This window comes from Saccopteryx leptura, chromosome 4, assembly GCF_036850995.1.
Source record: "Saccopteryx leptura isolate mSacLep1 chromosome 4, mSacLep1_pri_phased_curated, whole genome shotgun sequence".
Taxonomy (NCBI): domain Eukaryota; kingdom Metazoa; phylum Chordata; class Mammalia; order Chiroptera; family Emballonuridae; genus Saccopteryx; species Saccopteryx leptura.
In genome coordinates, this window is record NC_089506.1 from 120,301,890 (window position 1) to 120,320,406 (window position 18,517).

Genomic DNA, 18,517 nt, shown 5'->3' on the forward strand with positions numbered 1-18,517 from the left:
AAATTTTAGCCATATCTCTTAAATATTCACTGGGTGCTACTACACTGGCTAGTGTAACAGAGACATAACATTGCAGAAGAGGAGGGAGTCTCTTGCTGGTTGATTCATTAGCTACATGGCAGAGAGTATCCTAAAGATCAGACCATTTAATGCTGAAGGTCTTCTTCCCTTCCTTCTCTTTTTTTCCTTCTCCCCTCCTCCTTCTCTTTTCCCTCTAGCCCACTCCTTCTTCCTTTTTTTTTTTTTTCAGTGAGAGAAACAGACAGACATACAGACAGACAGGAAAGGAGAGAGATAAGAAACATCAACTCAGCCTGACCTGTGGTGGCGCAGTGGATAAAGCGTCAACCTGGAAATGCTGAGGTCGCTGGTTCGAAACCCTGGGCTTGCCTGGTCAAGGCACATATGGGAGTTGATGCTTCCAGCTCCTCCCCCTCTTCTCTCTCTCTCTCTCTCTCTCTCTCTCTCCTCTCTCTCTCTCTCTCTCTCTCTCTCTCTCGGTCTCTCCCTCTCCTCTCTAAAATGAATTAAAAAAAAAGAAAAGAAACATCAACTCATAGTTGTGGCACCTTAGTTGTTCATTGATTGCTTTCTCATATGTGTCTTGACTGGGGGCTATAGAGGAGCCAGTGACCCCTTGCTCAAGCCAGCGACCTTGGGCTTCAAGCGAGCCACCTTTGGGCTCAAGCCAGCAACCATGATCCCACGCTCAAGCCAGTGACCCTGCGCTCAAGCCAGATGAGCCCATGCTCAAGCTGGATGAGCCTGCACTAAAGCCAGCGACCACGGGATTTCGAACCTGGGTGCTCAGTGTCCCAGGCTGACGCTCTATCCACTGCGCCACTGCCTGGTCAGGTTCCTTTTTTTGTTTTTATATTTTTTTGTTTGTTTGTTTGTTTTTTTGTATTTTTCTTAAGTTGGAAACGGGGAGGCAGTCAGACAGACTCCTGCATGCGCCTGACCGGGATCCACCCGGCATGCCCACCAGGGGGCGATGCTCTGCCCATCTGGGGCATTGCTCTGCTGCAATCAGAGCCATTCTAGCGCCTGAGGCAGAGGCCAGAGAGCCATCCTCAGCGCCAGGCAAACTTTACTCCAATGGAGCCTCGGCTGCGGGAGGGGAAGAGAGAGACAGAGAGGAAGGAGAGGGGGAGGGGTGGAGAAGCAGATGGGCGCTTCTCCTGTGTGCCCTGGCTGGGAATCGAACCCGGGACTCCCGCATGCCAGGCCGACGCTCTACCACTGAGCCAACTGGCCAGGGCCCCTTTTTTTGTTTTAAGACAGATAAGAACCATAAATTTTTATACAACTAGAGGAAAAAGCGAAGGAAAAGGAAGCAACTGAAGGTGCTAGAGAGGGAGGATAATTTGGTACCAGCTCATTTATTCAAAATTTATCAGGCATCTTCTGTGTGCCAGGTACTTTTTTTTTTTACTTTGTTAATCAGTAGTGACACAAAGGTGAATATGACACAGTCTTTGAACTTAAGGGGCTCACAGGAAGAGAAAGGACACATAAATACATAATGCTACTAACTATATAAAACCCAACCATGATATGTCCGGTCTATATATACAATTATACACAAAGACACAGTAGTTGGCATCCAAAAATAATTGCAAAGAAACCAAATCTTATAGTCTCTTGAGGAAAATACCAAAGTAGGAATTACATAAATGATTTACAAGAAATCTTAAAATCCTATTTTTCATTTCTCTTTCCTTCCTCCTATCAGCTAAGGATTCTGTCTTTACCTATTGGGTTCCTGTTAGATTCAGGGAGTACTGACATGCTGGGGCTGCCAAGAGTGTACAAGGTCCCTGTGACGCTGAGAACAAAGAGTTCAGCAACATCCTGCATTGAGTCAGAGACCCTTATCAGAAGTTTATGTTTGAAATTCTCCACTGAGTAATACCCCCCCTGTAACTGCGCACGACCTCCCTAGCCAATGACTAACAGCCACATCAGCTTCTGTATGATGCTTGCTCATCCTAGACAGCAACCCTATAAAAAGGAGCCATTTTAGAAGCTCGGAGCTGCAGTCCCTGTGCAGGTTTGGGGGGGCTGCAGTCCCTGCGCAGTTTGTTGGCTGCGCAGGTTTGGTTGGCTGTAGTGCTCCAGTCTCTTTGGAGGCGTGGGTTGGCTGCAGTCCCTGTGCAGGTTTGGGGGGCTGCAGTCCCTGCGCAGTTTGTTGGCTGCGCAGGTTTGGTTGGCTGCAGTGCTCCAGTCTCTTCGGAGGTGTGGGTTGCCTGCAGTCCCTGCGCAGGTTTGGGGGGCTGCAGTGTTCCCCTGTGTGGGTTACCTGCAGTCCCTGTGCAGGTTTGGGGGGGCTGCAGTGCTCCCTTGCATGGGTTGCCTGCAGTCCCTGTGCAGGTCTGCAATAAAACGTATAAAATTCACTTTGTGTCTGCTGTGGCCTATCTCGCCGGGATGTAACAGTTCCCAGGTCATTGTACAGGATCAGAACAATAGGGAAAGGTATTTCACCTATTTACCTAAGGAATTTCTCATCCTACTTTAAAGCTTCTTTTTGCCCTCCTTCCAAACTTCTTCCAACTCTTTCCTAATCCACATAATCTTAGTTTTTCAACTCTTCACTTTCTCCTGACCCCTTTAAAAACCCACCTGCCCTCATGTGCCGGTTAAGTCCCTACTCTAGCCAAAACAAACCAAATCACTCAGGGCTCAGCCCTTCTCTATTCTATCTTTCACCTACTATTCTGATACTGTGCAGTGATCTGGGAACCTAAAAGGCACAGACAAAATCCTCCTTAGCAGGTATGAGGGGAGAAAGAAACTGTGACTACTAATGCATTATTATTATTTTCCTGCCGAAGATATTGTAAAGCCAGTAGCCATGGCCATCATCACAGCTGCCTGACCCATGCAGGTTCGCATAGGATTCAGACAGACAGTAATGAAACAATGGAGCCAAGAACTGGTGGGCCATTAGCTTTAGTCCTAGCTTGCACTCGGCTGGCAAGAAATACACACAGTGGGAAAAACACTTCCCTTTCCATTCAGGGCTCCCAAAGCCACTGACTTATCTGAGTTTTCCTAGGATCAAAGGTTTCTACCTCACCAGCCTCATTCACCTCTATTTCCCATCTCTTTCCTTCTGCACAAACTGGTTTCTCCCTCAGCACTCCACCATCTTGGCTGCTTCTCCTGGCCTCCTCCACATGGCCTTTCTCTGCTCTCTCACAGCATGGGCTTCTCCTCGAAAGTAATCACTCTTCTCTCAAACAACATGATCTCTCCTTTTTAAAACCTTTTAGCGCCCTCCCCCAACACACATTAATACAATCATGCTCATCTCAAGCAAGAAGGGCAAATAATACTATCACGTGGGCAGCGCCATTTTTTAACAAAGTGAGCATAATATATTTTATCTTCCCAACAGATATAAAACAATGTTATCTACAGGGACTTAAGAGAAAACAATAGAGAAAAGTTAACCTGCTTTTAAGGACAAAAGGAGATGAGAAGGGCATTTCAGGAACAGCAAAAAACATAAGCTAAGCCTAGAAATGGGAAACAGGCTGGGGGCAGAGAAGGAGGCTTCTCATGCAAACTGTACTTCACAAAGAAGCCTGCACTGAACTGCCTGCCTCCACTGTATTCTACCTTCAGAACCACCCTTATAAAGGAATCCCTTGAATCCGATTTCAACTAATAGGACTAAGGCTTTCCCTAACCAATGGGAATTGTGCAGCTATATTCCCTCTCAATTAACTTTTTTTTTTTCAATTAACATCTTCACTGACCAAACAGAGCAGCTCTATTCTGACCAGTCAGGACAGTGCCTTTTGGATTAATCAAACTGTGAGGATTTGAAGTCCTCATTTGCATGACGATGGACCAATCAGGGACAAGGGGCAGGGACTTCTATGTAAATCAGTTCCCCTCTGGCTCTGGGAAGGCATTTACCATTTCCACTGATAAAGGTTGTTTTCTGTGGCTGAGCTGAAACACGAAAGATATCTCTCCAGAGCAGAGTCTATCACAGCAGAGTGGAGCAGAATAGCGCAGTACAAAGCAGACCAGTGAGGAGCAGAGCTGTCTAGCTGAAGAAGGGCCTGCCGCACAGATATGTTGTTATCACAATTGAGCTGTTTTGCACCAGATAAAGTTTCCTTCTTCGCCACACACCAAATTGAGGATTCTTTTTGGTGTTCAATTGTCACTAACAACCATCACCATCACATAACAGTAGGAAGGAGCTTCAATGCATAGGAAACCTCTTTTGTAAAGGAGCAGAGGTGGGAGGGCCCCAGATGCATTTAGGACTGTGATTTTCAACCCGGTGCCACAAGAATTTTTAAAACATGCAATACCTATTTAGTCAGGCACCAATATCTTTTCCCTTAGATTGACAAAAATTACATTTTTCGGTGTAATTTTAGTAATTGGTTATGTGTGCTATGAGATGAGAAAGGTTGAAAATCACTAAGAGATAGTGAATCTATGTGGCTGCAGGATAGTTTGGCCTGTGAGTAGGTCAGAATTGATTTATGGGAGCTTTAAATGTCAGGCAGAGAGATATGGACTTTGCCTATTTGCAGAAACAAACTGCAGAAGATTTTTGTAGACAGAAAAGTGTTATGATTCTACCAGTTTTAGGAAACAACTAAAACAGTTCAAACATACAAGAATAGGAACTGAAATAGCACCTTTTTGCCCCACTGAGAAGATTTTTAACTACATAATTAATCATTAAATTACAGGGGAAAGGGGCTTTTATTTCCCAGGGCCACATTATCTCCCAATTTTATAAACAGATTAAAAAACAAAACAAAAAATACCACCACCAAGTCTCCAGACTTGGATCTCTGGAAAAACAGAAGTAAATATTGACACAGGATTGTTTGTTTTCCCAAGAGAGGTCTCCCAGGCGATTTCTTTAATTACCTAAAAAAAAACTTTAAACTTGTTTTTTTCCCTTATGAGTTCAGCCGAGCTGAGGGAAAAATGGCAGTGTTGACTCAGATTCGCCAGTTCTGGTTTGGGTGCAGTATTAGTATCTGAGGGACTCCCTTCAAAGACTCTGAGCAATAATGTCTCTAGGCATTTGTTCCCAGCAACAAGGAGGGAGGTTAAAAGAAGGAGACAGGGCGCTTCCCAAAGGGCTTCTTTAAGAAAGAAAAAAAAAAAAAGGGCGGGGAGGGCGTCTCTAGCTTACTAGGATCATTCCGTAAGAAAACTAATGGAGGGCAAAGCCGTGCCCTCGCCTCTGCTCTACCACTGGACCAGAAAGTGCCTTGCTGTTACGCCCAAAGGTGTATGGTAGTTGCGGGCTCTGCAGCTGGCAATGCTTGGCTCTTAATTCCGCCAGGCTCCCAAAAGGTCGGCTGCAGCTACAGACTAGCTTGCATGCAGCCAATAGGAAGCCAGTATTTCCCGCCCATCTCATATTTCGACCAATCGACGCCTAAAAGTTTAGCTTGCTAATGTCGTATCAGTTCTCTGAGAAGGTTGGCAGCCCCCTTAGAGTTGCCAGTAACCGACATGGCTGCAGCCCAGGGAGGAGGGCACGCGAAGTGAGGAGGGGGCAGGGAGGGTAGAGCATTGAGGCCAGGAAGACGGGCGCCTGGGCCCGGGTAAGTACGAGAAGGCCGGTGGTCTGAACCTAGGGGACAAAGGAGCAATGGGGCGTGGGCTCCGCCTTCCGCGTCATCTGGATTCTTGTCCGAGGAGCGGGGAGTCTGGGGTCTGCACCTAGGAAATGGCCTCGGGAGTTCCTTTCGGAGGGGGTGTCGAGGGACAGGCTTTTGTCTCTAGCCGCTGGTCGTTTTTTTCCCCCCAAGTGTTCACACGAGTCCTCGGCCCTGGCTAGGGTCCTGGGGGGTCCCGTGTCAGACACTAAGCCTCCTGCTAACAAAGAGACCCAGCTCCAGGTTTGTCGAGGTTGGGCCCTAGCCCAGAGGGCTTCCACCGTTCACGTGCAGTGTATTTATGGGCCTCTGGGAGACCCCAGCCCCAGCCCCTCCACCGTTGTCTCCCCTGAGCGCCCCCACCGCTGCTGCCCTGGCCCTCGTGCACTCTATGTCCCTTGTGTCCGGTTAGATGGAGCCAGCCCAGGAGCTTCAATGCCCTGAGCCGCGAAGTTGCAGTTTGAAGCGTGCTTTGTTTTGTTTTTTTCTTTCTACTTCCATCTTTCCATACTCTTTTAGAGTCATTAGAAGCAACTAGAGGAGCACAATACTTGGCATCCTATAAATTGATTTCTGTGCTATATTCTCATTCCTCTGCCGCACACCCCTTAAGTCCAGATCTTACAGCCCCTTGTGTTCTACGGTGTGAGCCGCTGCCCAAGCCAGATATGAGGGAAACCCAGCTCTCAATTCATTGGTGTGTACCGCGGGTTCCACTTCGGCATGTGCATTGATTTGGTCACGTGCTACTCCGTCCCACCCTCTCCTGGGAGTTTTTGTGTGGTGGCTTTTGGGGAAAAAAGGAGGATTGAATCTGTTGAATCTGTCTTTCTTTTAGTATGGAATTTTGCGTATTGGAAGTGACAGTTTTTTCATGCTTTATCCAAGACACTCAGCTTTAGTGGCATAGTTCAGTTATGCCTGGGTACTCTTAGAAGGTGAAATGAGGAGTCGGGAGATTAAAAGAAATATTTCCCCCCATTGTCTTGAGAGGAAGAGAGAAAAGCATCAACTTGTTATAAGGGAAGGCGGGAGAGGTGGAATCAGGGCAAAGTAGCCTCTTCCTCCATTTTTTGGGAACTGCTGTAGTGTCATTAGAAATGTTATTAAAAATGGCCTGGCCTGTGGTGGCGCAGTGGATAAAGCGTCAACCTGGAAATGCTGAGGTCGCCAGTTCGAAACCCTGGGCTTGCCTGGTCAAGGCACATATGGGAGTTGATGCTTCCAGCTCCCCCCCCCCTTCTCTCTCTCTCTGTCTCTCCTCTCTCTTCCTCTCCTCTCTAAAATGAATAAATAAATTAATTAATTAAAAAAAAAGAAATGTTATTAAAACAATGTGTTGTGTAAGAACAGTGCAGAGTCAGAGAAAGATTGAGAACCACTGAGGAAAGAAGAAATACCACTGTGGTATGTCTTTATAGTAATCTTGGCAGAAGAAGAGCTGATCTTAGTATTCCAAATATAAACTTAGTTAATTTTTTTTTTAACCAATGGCATGAGTTAGGTTCATTATCTAAAGAGTCAAGTAAAAGTCATCTGTGGATGAACACATCTAGAAAATCACTGTAAAGATCAGAACACATCAGAACGTAGACTGTTATTAAGCCTGAAACGGGGGGTAGCATGTTCCAATAAATACCCTGCAAGACTTATTTTAGCGGCCATGTTAGCTTTTTTTTTTTTTCTTTTTTTTTTTTTACAGAGACAGAGAGAGTGTCAGAGAGAGGGATAGATAGGGACAGTCAGGAACGGAGAGAGATGAGAAGCATCAATCATCAGTTTTTTGTTGTGACACCTTAGTTGTTCATTGCTTTCTCATATGTGCCTTGACCATGGGCCTTCAGCAGACCGAGTAACCCCTTGCTTGAGCCAGCGACCTTGGGTCCAAGCTGGTGAACTTTGCTCAAACCAGATGAGTCCGCACTCAAGCTGGGGACCTTGGGGTCTCGAACCTGGGTCCTCTGCATCCCAGTTCGATGCTCTATCCACTGGTCAGGTAGCTTGCTTTTTTTTTTTTTAAGATTTTATTTATTTATTTTAGAGAGGAAAGAGAGAGAAGTGGGGGGAGGAGCAGGAACTCCCATATATTCCTTCACCAGGCAAACTCAGGGTTTTGAACCGGCGACCTCAGCATTCTAGGTCAACACTTTATCCACTGCACCACTACAGGTCAGGCTCTGCCATGTTAGCTTTAACCTCCTTGCTCACTGGTTCTTTTTTCAGAACTACAGAAAGGAAAACTATTTGTAGTTGGATACCATGGAGTAGAGCATTGACTAGGGAGGTGGTATTAACCATCTCCTTGATAATCACCAACCAAATAGTTGAGAGTTAACTATCCTTGAACCCCTCCCCCTTCCTTCCCCTTTGTTTGTGGGGACTGGACATCAGAAGATTAGATTGGAAGAGCCAGGACTGGACCTTGAGATGGAAGAAAACAGAAAGCCCTTCACATTTCTATTTTGAGAAGTTGCTAGGGAGTACCAGTTCCAAGTGTTGAGAATCAGCCTTTGGAAAGCTTAACTCCTGCAGGACTAATGAGAAATGAAGGTCATAATCTTTGGGTTTCCCCCCTCCCCTACTGCTCTTTCCCTAATGCTGGGCTTGGGGAACAGACACTTTCTATAGGGAGAGGGAGGAGTGCTAATGTAAATATTACCTACATCCAAGGCTTTATTGAGCCTCATTTGGCAAGTCAAGTATGCGCTTTTATAGTAGCAGTCAGAGTTGGGAAGACACAAAACCTCTATCAGGGGTCCCCAAACTTTTTACACAGGGGCCAGTTCACTGTCCCTCAGACCATTGGAGGGCTGCCACATACAGTGCTCCTCTCACTGACCACCAATGAAAGAGGTGCCCCTTCTGGAAGTGCGGTAGGGGGGGGTGTATAAATGGCCTCAGGGGGCCGCATGTGGCCCCCCAGCATAGTTTGGGGACGCCTGCTCTAAATCCATTACTGGTGTTCAAATGAGAAGATTCCAGGTCACGGGTGGCACTTCTTCACTGGTAGATATGTGTCAATATATATATTTTTTATCTTGTTACTGTGTCTGTGTTGTTTCCATGACACTTTCTTTACCTAAAAGATAGGCTCCTTTAAAAATATTGTTTGAATCCTGGTTTCCCAGTAGGCCCAGATTTGTTGACAATAGCACAGGTGAACTAAAGGACACTAAAGCTAGGCCATGGCTACAGCAAGAATGTTTTTCTTCCGAATAGACCAGAATGTGTGGTTTGGTTGGTGATCAGGGGTTTGTGTAATGATGAGCTTTGCTGAGGCAGTAGTAAACAGTTGGTCACATGGCATAGTGAGTAGGGGAAGGGTCAGATTTAGACCCACATGAGGCCAGCATCGAGCTGGGCACATCTCACACTAATTGCTTTGGGTTTTGCTAACTCCAGAGGTCAAAAGTGACCAAAGGGAGGGGTACCCCAGGGAAGGAGACCCTTTCAGAGCCTTTGAGAAACTAGAAATCTTAGTGTATTATAAGAACCCAGTTTTCTTAACTTTAGGATCCTCTTGAAAGACAGATTAGTGGTAGTAGTCTTCCTTAGTAGGACAGAAAAATATTGGGAAACACTTAGAAAAGATATATACTGAAGAGGGACTCAAAGGTGTATTTAAAAAGAGCATAAGCCTGACCTGTGGTGACACAGTGGATAAAGCGTCGACCTGGAAATGCTGAGGTCGCCGGTTTGAAACCCTGGGCTTGCCTGGTCAAGGCACATATGGGAGTTGATGCTTCCAGCTCCTCCCCCCTGTCTCTCTCTCCTCTCTCTCTGTCTCTCTCTCTCTCTCTCTCCTCTCTAAAATGAATAAATAAAATAAAATAAAAATAAAAAAAAATAAAAATAAAAAGAGCATAAACATCTTTAAAGTTGAGCCTGACCAGGCAGTGGTGCAGTGTATAGAGTGTCGGACTGGAAAGTGGAGGACCCAGGTTCGAAACCCCGAGGCCAACAGCTTGAGCATGGGCTCATCTGGCTTGAGCAAGGCTCACCAGCTCAAGCCCAAGGTTGGTGGCTTGAGCAAGGGGTCACTCGGTTTACTGTAGCCCTCTGGTCAAGGCACATATGAGAAAGCAATCAATGAACAACTAAGGTGCCACAACAAAGAATTGATGCTTCTCATCTCTTTCTCTTCCTGTCTGTCTGTCCCTCTCTCTGTCACTGTCACAAAAAAAATCTTTAAAGTGGACCTGGAGCATCTTTTCAGATGTTGAAGCCACTGGATTTCTTGGTTTCATAATCTTTCTGGGTTAGAAGAGACCTTAAAAAGTCATCTGTTTCTTATTTGCTACCTGATGTGTTCTTTTTTTTTTTTTTTTTTTTTTTTACAGTGACAGAGAAAGTCAGAGAGAGGGATAGATAGGGACAGACAGGAACGGAGAGAGATGAGAAGCATCAATCATCAGTTCTTTGTTGCGACACCTTAGTTGTTCATTGATTGCTTTCTCATATGTGCCTTGACCATGGGGCTACAGCAGACCGAGTAACCCCTTGCTTGAGCCAGCTACCTTTGGTCCAAGCTGGTGAGCTTTGCTCAAACCAGATGAGCCTGCGCTTAAGCTGGCGACCTCGGGGTCTCGAACCTGGGTCCTCGGCATCTCAGTCTGATGCTCTATCCACTGTGCCACCGCCTGGTCAGGCTGACAAGCTGCTCTTTTTTTTTTTTTTTTTTTACCATCAATAAACTTTATTAAATAATATAATTGCCATTATTATTAGACAAGCTGCTCTTAATGAGGCTTTGCTACAGACCCCCAAAAGAACTGCGTCAGTCATCAGGTTAGTGCTTTCTCCATGAGGAGTCACCTGGCACCAAACCAGATGACTCAGTGGCACACTTTATCCAAACACGCCCTCGTCTGAAATCATGAAAGTGTGTTGACTGCCAGGATCAGTGGGTGAAGGTCAAGGATCATGTGGGGAGGAGAGGGGGAGGGCTAACCATCATTTTCCGTACTATAGTCAGTCACACGTCCTTGTGGACATCTGCCCAGGTGCCTGGTGAGCACTGCCCTGTTAGCAAACTGCACGAGAGGCCCAGCTGTTTGAGGGCATGCATGTATTGGTGTGGGTGGTGTGTATATCCCAGCACGTGGAAATAGATGAATACTAGGCTCCTAGTAGCAGCCATGGAGTGAGCAATGTCTCTGCTTTCTGTCATCTCCACTGCCCTCCCTGCCACACTCCTGATTATTCGAATTACATCTAGATTTCAGTTTACCTTCAAGCCTACCTTCACTTTCTGAAATGTTGATAAGCCCAGGCTTTTCCTGTCTGCTGGGAGTCAGCGAGGGAAAGCATAAACATGGAAGGGAACATACGTGCTTCTGAAAGTGAGGCTTAAATGATGGAAAGCTCGCACTCCCTCCCTGCCAGCATCCTCTCTGATGCCGTCTCCCTCCTGGGCTTGGAGAGTAGAATTGTTCCACTGCTGACTGCTTGGGGAAGCTATGCTCTAGGACAGGGCTGGTTAGGGTGCTTGTGGTCAGCGGCACCACTTCCCCATCCACCGCTTTGTTCTTTAGATGATACTGTTGTGTTTCACAGTAGCCACCTGTTTCAGCAATCCAGACTGACACCATTTTTTTTTTTTTTGTATTTTTCTGAAGCTGGAAACGGGGAGAGACAGTCAGACAGACTCCCGCATGCGCCCGACCGGGATCCACCCTGCATGCCCACCAGGGGCGACGCTCTGCCCACCAGGGGGCGATGCTCTGCCCCTCTGGGGCGTCGCTCTGCCGCGACCAGAGCCACTCTAGCGCCTGGGGTAGAGGCCAAGCTCTGCCGCAACCAGAGCCACTCTAGCGCCTGGGGTAGAGGCCAAGGAGCCATCCCCAGCGCCCGGGCCATCTTTGCTCCAATGGAGCCCTGGCTGCGGGAGGGGAAGAGAGAGACAGAGAGATAGGAGGGGGTGGGGGTGGAGAAGCAAATGGGCGCTTCTCCTATGTGCCCTGGCCGGGAATCGAACCCGGTTCCCCCGCATGCCAGGCCGACGCTCTACCGCTGAGCCAACCGGCCAGGGCCCAGACTGACACGATTTCATTCTTCCTTCCCGCCCCAGATGCTGTCTGTGACTGTGACAGAGTCACTGGGGTTTGTACATGTTGGGGAGGAGCCTTCCTTTTGGAGGTGATCACACTCATCTGGGCATGCCTGCAGAACTCTGGGCCCATGGACCTGAAGGAGAAGTGTGCGGTAAGCCATATTCTGTTCCCTTGTGGGTACTGTCTGTGTGTCTGTTGGACTCTCCCTACTTGTGTTTGCCTGGGAGCTCATTATTCAGGGGCTTTAAACCAAAAGTGAAAGGGGGCGAGTATCTGAAGATTGAGGTATGTGAATGCACTCCCTTCTGAGAGGGCACTGTACTCGCTGGAAAGCAGAGATTCAGGGTGCTGTGTGTTCAGCACAGAGGTGGACCAGGTAACACAGCTGCAAGGGAACAGGTTTCTGATTTGGATTGGCTGTGAGCCAGCCTTTCACTTCTTGCCCAGGGGTGTGTAATTTCATTTGTTTGCTCTTCGCTGGGGCTCTGCCCCAACCTGCTAAACCACGTTGAGTACTGTTGGGCACCCTCTCTGTGGTTAGGGAAGAGCTCCCTGATCAGACTGCAAACACAGCTGCACAGTCAATGGGAGGTGAGCAGCCAGGAGGCACAGGCCTCTTCCTCCCAGCTGACCTTGGGTGCCCCATCCTCCAGATACACCTTTGCATGGAGATAGACTTGTCATCGAAATATCCCTCTCCTGGATGAAGGCTGCCCTTGAGAAGGTCCTTTCCTCTCTCTCCTGGACTTCAGACACACCTTCTGACAGGTCCGTCTGTCTCTGACTCCTTCCTCTACTCAGCTGTCAGAGATAGCTGTCCAAAATATGGAGCTGATCTTTCATCGCCCCTGCTTAAAACTTGTCAGTAGCTTTGTGCCACTTGCTGAAACTTTTAGTGTGGTGTCCAGATCTCTCCATAGTCCTGCTCCTGGCCATTGGCCTAGTGTCCCCAGCCTCCCTTGTGTTGGGCACATACTTCACATTTAAGCAGTTACCCTAAAATGCTCACCATCCTTTTCCTGGCAGACTCCTACTATTCTTTCTTCAAAACTCAGTGTAGGCATCACCTTCTCCTGATAAATACTCCTCCCCCTCTGCAGAGGTCCCTCCTTTCAGCATCATAGACCTTCACCATCGTGCTTGCTACACTGTATTGAATAACCTCTATGTCCCCTGGCTCTTAGCACAGACCCTGGCGTGTAGCAAGGGCTTGGTAAATATTTACTAACTTGAACTTATGGATAGTGATCTTTCTGCCAAAGAGATCTTGGGAAGTCTGGAGAGGGAGCTCTAGCCTCGGTAGTTCCTGGCTGAGTACTGACTTGTTCAGCTCCAGGCTTCACATGCCTCTGGACCAGCTGTGGAACAGGCTTATGGACCTGAACTTGAAGCAGGTTTATCAGCTTCCTGTTCACAGATGCTTCTGGCTGCTCTGCTTGTGTCTATCCTAGCAGTGATTGACATGTAGGGAAAGCCTCTCCTCTAGCCTAGGTGCAAGGCTGCTATCTATAGTTGCAAGGGTTGTACACTGCTCAGTTCCAGGGAGCACCACCTCCACACACACACACACAGGCTATGATGCAGTGGCCTGCCTGGGTGAGGCTGACTGTCCACAAAACAGAAGACAGTATTGTCCTTTGGTTCCAGCCTATTGCTGAAACATCAGTTCGTAGCAAATTGGGGAAGCAAAGTTCTGTGATCCAGGGGGCTGGATTCTCTCTCAAGCCTGAGAAAGAACAATGAAGAGCCCAGACTAGTTATTTCTTGGGCCATTTTTCCCGGAGGACTTTTCTTTATCCTCTTCTTTCTCTTTCTGGATAGCTGAGTCCTGGACTAGAAAGCATTATCACCCTCAATATCAGCTGGATTTATGGAATGCTTCCTTCGGGTTGGTAGAACTCGAGGCACTGGGGAGGTGGCCCGGGCTTGGAGAGGCTTAGAGTCTAATTGAGGAATTGGTAGTATAAGCAGCTAAGCCATAGCACCTGATAGGCTTTCTACCTGAGATACCTTGCGAATTGTATAACTGGGCTTCTTGAGATAATCCCTATGGCTCCTGACAGTCAAGGCTTCTTGGAGGAGTGGGAGAGGGAGAGCCGGATGGTGGTAGTTGATGGTAGAGGGGCCTGTCATCTCCTGCTATAGCCCAGGATCAGTTTGGCTGTTGCTGGTTGATTATCTGCACCCTGTCCCCCTTCTCTTTGTCACCTACCCATTCTCAGTGTCCTCTTCAGAGCCTCCCCTCCCCTGCCTCTAGTCCTCCAGTCCATGGTGGATGCGCTGTAGCAGCGATGGTGTGGGTTCCTGCTTCTTAGAAGCGGAGCTGCCCTCACTCGCTGCAGCGTGCATTGTAGGAGGGGTTGCTGGTGGACACCTGGGGCAGGCCCTCTGAGTTGTACTTTTCAGGGCTTTTCACACAGGAGGCAGAGTGTTGGCTTAGTTGTGGTTCCCATGGAGCGGCGTCTTAGCAGAAAGCCAAAGGGGGAGTGCGACTTGGAAGCAGGGGACAGATGAACAAGAGCGTTTCTTCTTGCAGCTTGCTAGAACTGCAGCCTAACTGCACAGGCCGCAGCCATCCTGATGGTGGCTGCTCGGAAGCTGAGCCTGCCCCCCCTACCCCTGGCCTGCACCTCAACATTTCCTGCCCTCAGCCTCTGGACCGCACGGGGACCTCCTTCTCTCTCCCACTCAGCCCTTGGTTTGGAGGGGGCCCCACAGGGAGCTGTGCTGGAGAAGGGGGGAGAGGCTGGCTGGAACTCTTCCCTTCCTTGCAGCTCTAGTCCATGTCGTCTAGGACAGTGGTCCCCAACCCCCGGGCCGCGGACCGGTACCGGTCTGTGGACCATTTGGTACTGGTCTGCAGATAAAGAATAAATAACTTACATTATTTTTGTTTTATTTATATTTAAGTCTGAACGATGTTTTATTTTTTAAAAATGACCAGATTCCCTCTGTTACATCCGTCTAAGACTCACTCTTGACACTTGTCTCGGTCATGTGATACATTTATCCGCCCCAACCTAAAGGCCGGTCCGTGAAAATATTTTCTGACATTAGACCAGCCCGTGGCCCAAAAAAGGTTGGGGACCACTGGTCTAGGAAACACGGGCCCTAGAGAAACGTGTTCAGGCTCCAGCTTGCGCTCTGTGGTTATTGGACCATTAGGCTGTTTTTTCCCTCAGGGTTTTGCAGCCCCATCCTAAGGGTGGCCTGGGTGTAGGCAGAGAAGTTTCCCATATAGTCCCAGGACCTTTTGCCCTCTTTTACCCAGGGGAAGTGCTGACAGCTTCCTATATGTCAAACTCGGGGGCCCAGAGAGAGGCTCAGGCTCTGCTGATGCTTGGGGAGGTGCCAAGGCTGGAGCCCCAGGTCACTGGCCTCCTCTTTGTGCCGGATGTCTGCAGTCTTCTGCTTCCAGCAGCACATAGGCAGGTGTGTCTAAATGTGCTGGGGAATTCATCAGCTGCTGGCTGAGCTCTTCATGCACATTAAATAGTGGCTGTTGAGGGCCCGGGTACCACCTTGTGGGCAGGTATTGGGTCTTAGGTGTTGGAATTCTTAGAGGCCCTTCCTTTTGGGGCTGGCTCTTCCCTCCTCTGCTGGATTCTTCCGCTTACTTCTCGGCCCCTTGCTCTGCCCTCCTAGTAGTCACTGCTTCAGACTTCTCAGTTGCCAGTCATTCCCCCTCCTTGCAGGATGTGCTGCTATTAATAACTCACAAGTCCCCTCTCCCCTCCTTCCTGCAGCTCTGGCTGTGGAAAGCGCTATTGTTGGCTTGGCTCCATGCTAGGAGTTTCAGTGATTTGGGGGAGCCCTCATGATGGCAGGCTCTCCACAATGGGACCTCTAACCTTCCTCAGTGACTTGGGTCAAGGAAAGGTAGTCTGGGAAGGAGCCCAGGTACTCCTTGATACCTGTAGTTGCCCTGATGGCAGCAGCTGTGTCCTGCACAGCTCCATCATGCCACCCACCTCCTTGGCTGCAGGTCGCCCTTCTGTTCGCCCCACAGTGTCCTCCTCTGAGGAACAGGCCAACCTCCCAGACATCTGGCAAAGCATCTACTTTCTCCTTTCACCCCCTCTCCCCTCCCTTCCTCTCCCTCCTCCCTGGGCTGCTGTGCAGCCCGCCTCCTCTTCCCTCCCTCAGTCTGCAGCGTGACTGGAAATAGGCTGAATTCATCAGCAGATTGGAGCTCCACTGGGCTGCGTGAGCGGTCACTGCAGCACCAGCTCCTTGGTCACACGCTCTCTAGGTCTCTCCCCTTTCTTCTCTCTGTGTCTCTGTCTCTCTTTCTGAGGGCAGTGTTGGAAGTCCTGTAGCTGACTCCTGTGGCTCATGCTCTTTAAGCAAGCAGAGCTATGGATGTCCCTTCAGGGCAAGCGCAACAAAGTGAGTATACCAGCATGGGTTCACATTTCTGTTCCAAGTGCCTTTTCCCTGCTTTGTGCGGGAGGCTTTGGGGTAGCGGTTGCCACAGCCTTGAAGATGGATGCCCACTGGAGGCAGCTTGGATTACGAGGTTGCTAGGGCCTGTGGAAGGAGGCTGAGAATGGAAGCCAGAAAACCAGTGTGTTTCAGGATCTGCCAGCCAGGCTCCCAGGTCACCCACAGCAGTATTAGAGCTGAGTTTCCCTGTGGGGTACTGGCCTCCTGGATGCTGGGACCTGGGTCTCTGTGCATAAGTGACAGGAAGCTCTCGGTCTGGTTGCAGGCCCTCCTCAGGGCCAGTAAGGGGGCTTTTCTCAGTGGACCACATGGAGGCCTGAGCAACCAGAGCTGATTTCTTCCTAGCTCTTAGTGGCTGCAGGCAGAAGAAGATGGTGAAGGTGCCAAGGTCAGCCTGAGCCTGGAAAGGAAGGAAGGGGGGGGGGGGAGCTCGAGACTTTGATTGGCCTGGCTGTAGACTGAGTCGGTTATGTCTGGCCAGATTCACAAGAGATTTGTCATGACTGCTAAAAACCACCCTGGTGTCTAGAGGCTGAATCTCTGCTTCCGTGATTCAGGCATTATGTGGTGTCCAGCTTTGGGTCTCCTCCCCACCTGCATTGCTGGCCAAGACGGCGGTGATGGTGGGGACCTGGCATAGGTTGAGCAGATATGTACTGTTGTCAAGGCTAAGAGCCAAGGTCTAAATTCATAACCTATCTACCTGAGTCTCTGGGAGCTTGGTTCTGCTTGCTCCCCCAACAGGGGGCATAGGAAAGAAAATCAGCTATGCTGACGGAATCTCAGAGCAGTCCCAAGAGGACAGAGGTTGGGGGCTTGGAGGCTTCTAGCTCTAGGCCACCTGAGAAACCTAACAAGGGTGGCACAGGAGAGCACAAGTGTGCTGGCTCAGTGGCTGGACTCAGATGGTCAGCTCCAGGCCCTGTAGAACTGGTCCTGTTTAGTAGCAGAGTCCTTGCAGTTCTGATCTGATAGAGTTCTTTCACTGTCCCACTGCTCCCCAATCCCCACCCTGCCAGTGTCTTCTTTGGATGATGGGACAGAGAGAAGCAGCCTGGCGTACCACGGGGTTTGGCTTCCAGCCTCTTCTGAACCTGGCTTTCCAGAACCTCAAGTTGTTCTCTCTTGGGTCTGATTTGAACCTGAGCAGTTAAACCAGTGGGATTGGGTTGGTTCTACCTTCAAAGCTTTAGTGCAAGTGGAGAAGCAGGGCCTCACTTCTTTCCGGTATAGGTGTCTCATTTAGCCATTACTCCTCGCCCTAGGGGTGTCTGTGCAGGTGCCCAGTGGTCGGAGGTTCAGGCTTTCTGAGCATCTAGGAAGCAGGAAGTGTCTTTGGGTACTTAAGGCCGAGACAGATTTTTCTCACGCTGCTTGGCTCTGGTAGGCAAGAAAAGCCAACCTCAGCTTGTACATGTACGACTCGGGGTCCTTCTTTCTCAAACAAACCATACCATTTCCTGTACTGTTTTCCAGTTAGTGCCCAGGCACACTGGGGTGCAGAGCCTAACTCATGCTTTGAAAAAGGTTGGCAGAGCCCACTTGCCTACCAGCCCTTTCTGAATTTCCCTCAGAAAGGGTGAAGGTCTTTCACCAAGGTCTTCCTCAGCCTTGGCTCTCACACCACAAGGGAGAAAAACCATAACACAGCAAGAAAAACAGTGACTTTTCATGGAACTGGTGCACTCCTGCCAGAGACGGGATGAGGTTTTGCCATTCAGGTTGGAGAGGGTCCGTGGCAGTTGGATAAACGCAGTTGGTCATGGAGAGTAGGCTGGCTCAGCAGGCTGTGTCCTAGCCCCAGGGCCAGCCTGTGCGGGCAGGCATTTTCTTGGGGCAGCATATAATTACGGAATGACTTACTTTCCCTCTGCTTTCTGTCTTTAATCATCAGTCTGGAGTTGGTGCTCCTGGCCAGACACAACATGCAGGGGCAGACGCACGTACGTACGTAGTCAGTTCCGCAGGCACCCTCCCACCTCTGCTGGCCGTGGCCTGGGAACCTCTGTCGTCCTGAGGCCCATCCCTCCCGCACCTGGAGAACAGCAGCCTACACGTTCTAGGAACCTTGGGTCAGAGAGAAAGAGCAAATGGATGGCTGGGCAGCGGGGGAGGAGGCCCTGGGTTTGAGGGTGCCTAGAATGAGGCAGCAGATGCCAGGACAGCCACAGGGCAAGCAGAGGGTAATTACTGAGTGTCCAAGTTCTAAAGGCCTGGCTGGAAAAGGGATGCTGCCCTGGCTTGCAGATGGTTCCTTTTAGCCTTTCCCTGCCTTCCCCAGCCAGGTCCTCATTGCTGACCAAGCAGCTTCCCAGGGGACCTGCTCACTGGGATTTGTCAGGCCCTTTCTTTCTTCTGCCCAAT

At 49.2% G+C, this 18,517-nt stretch overlaps 1 protein-coding gene across 8 annotated transcripts in view; it reads left to right on the forward strand.

Moving 5' to 3' along the window:
• Positions 1-5,480: 5,480 nt before the first annotated feature.
• TMEM94 (transmembrane protein 94) overlaps positions 5,481-18,517 on the forward strand; it is a 31,689-nt gene continuing 18,652 nt past the window's right edge. For all 8 annotated transcript variants that reach the window (XM_066381163.1, XM_066381167.1, XM_066381164.1 and 5 more), the window contains exons 1-2: positions 5,481-5,600; positions 11,725-11,858. In XM_066381163.1, coding sequence (XP_066237260.1) covers positions 11,835-11,858 — 24 coding nt within the window. In that variant the 5' untranslated portion in view covers positions 5,481-5,600; positions 11,725-11,834. The remainder of the gene's footprint in view (positions 5,601-11,724; positions 11,859-18,517) is intronic.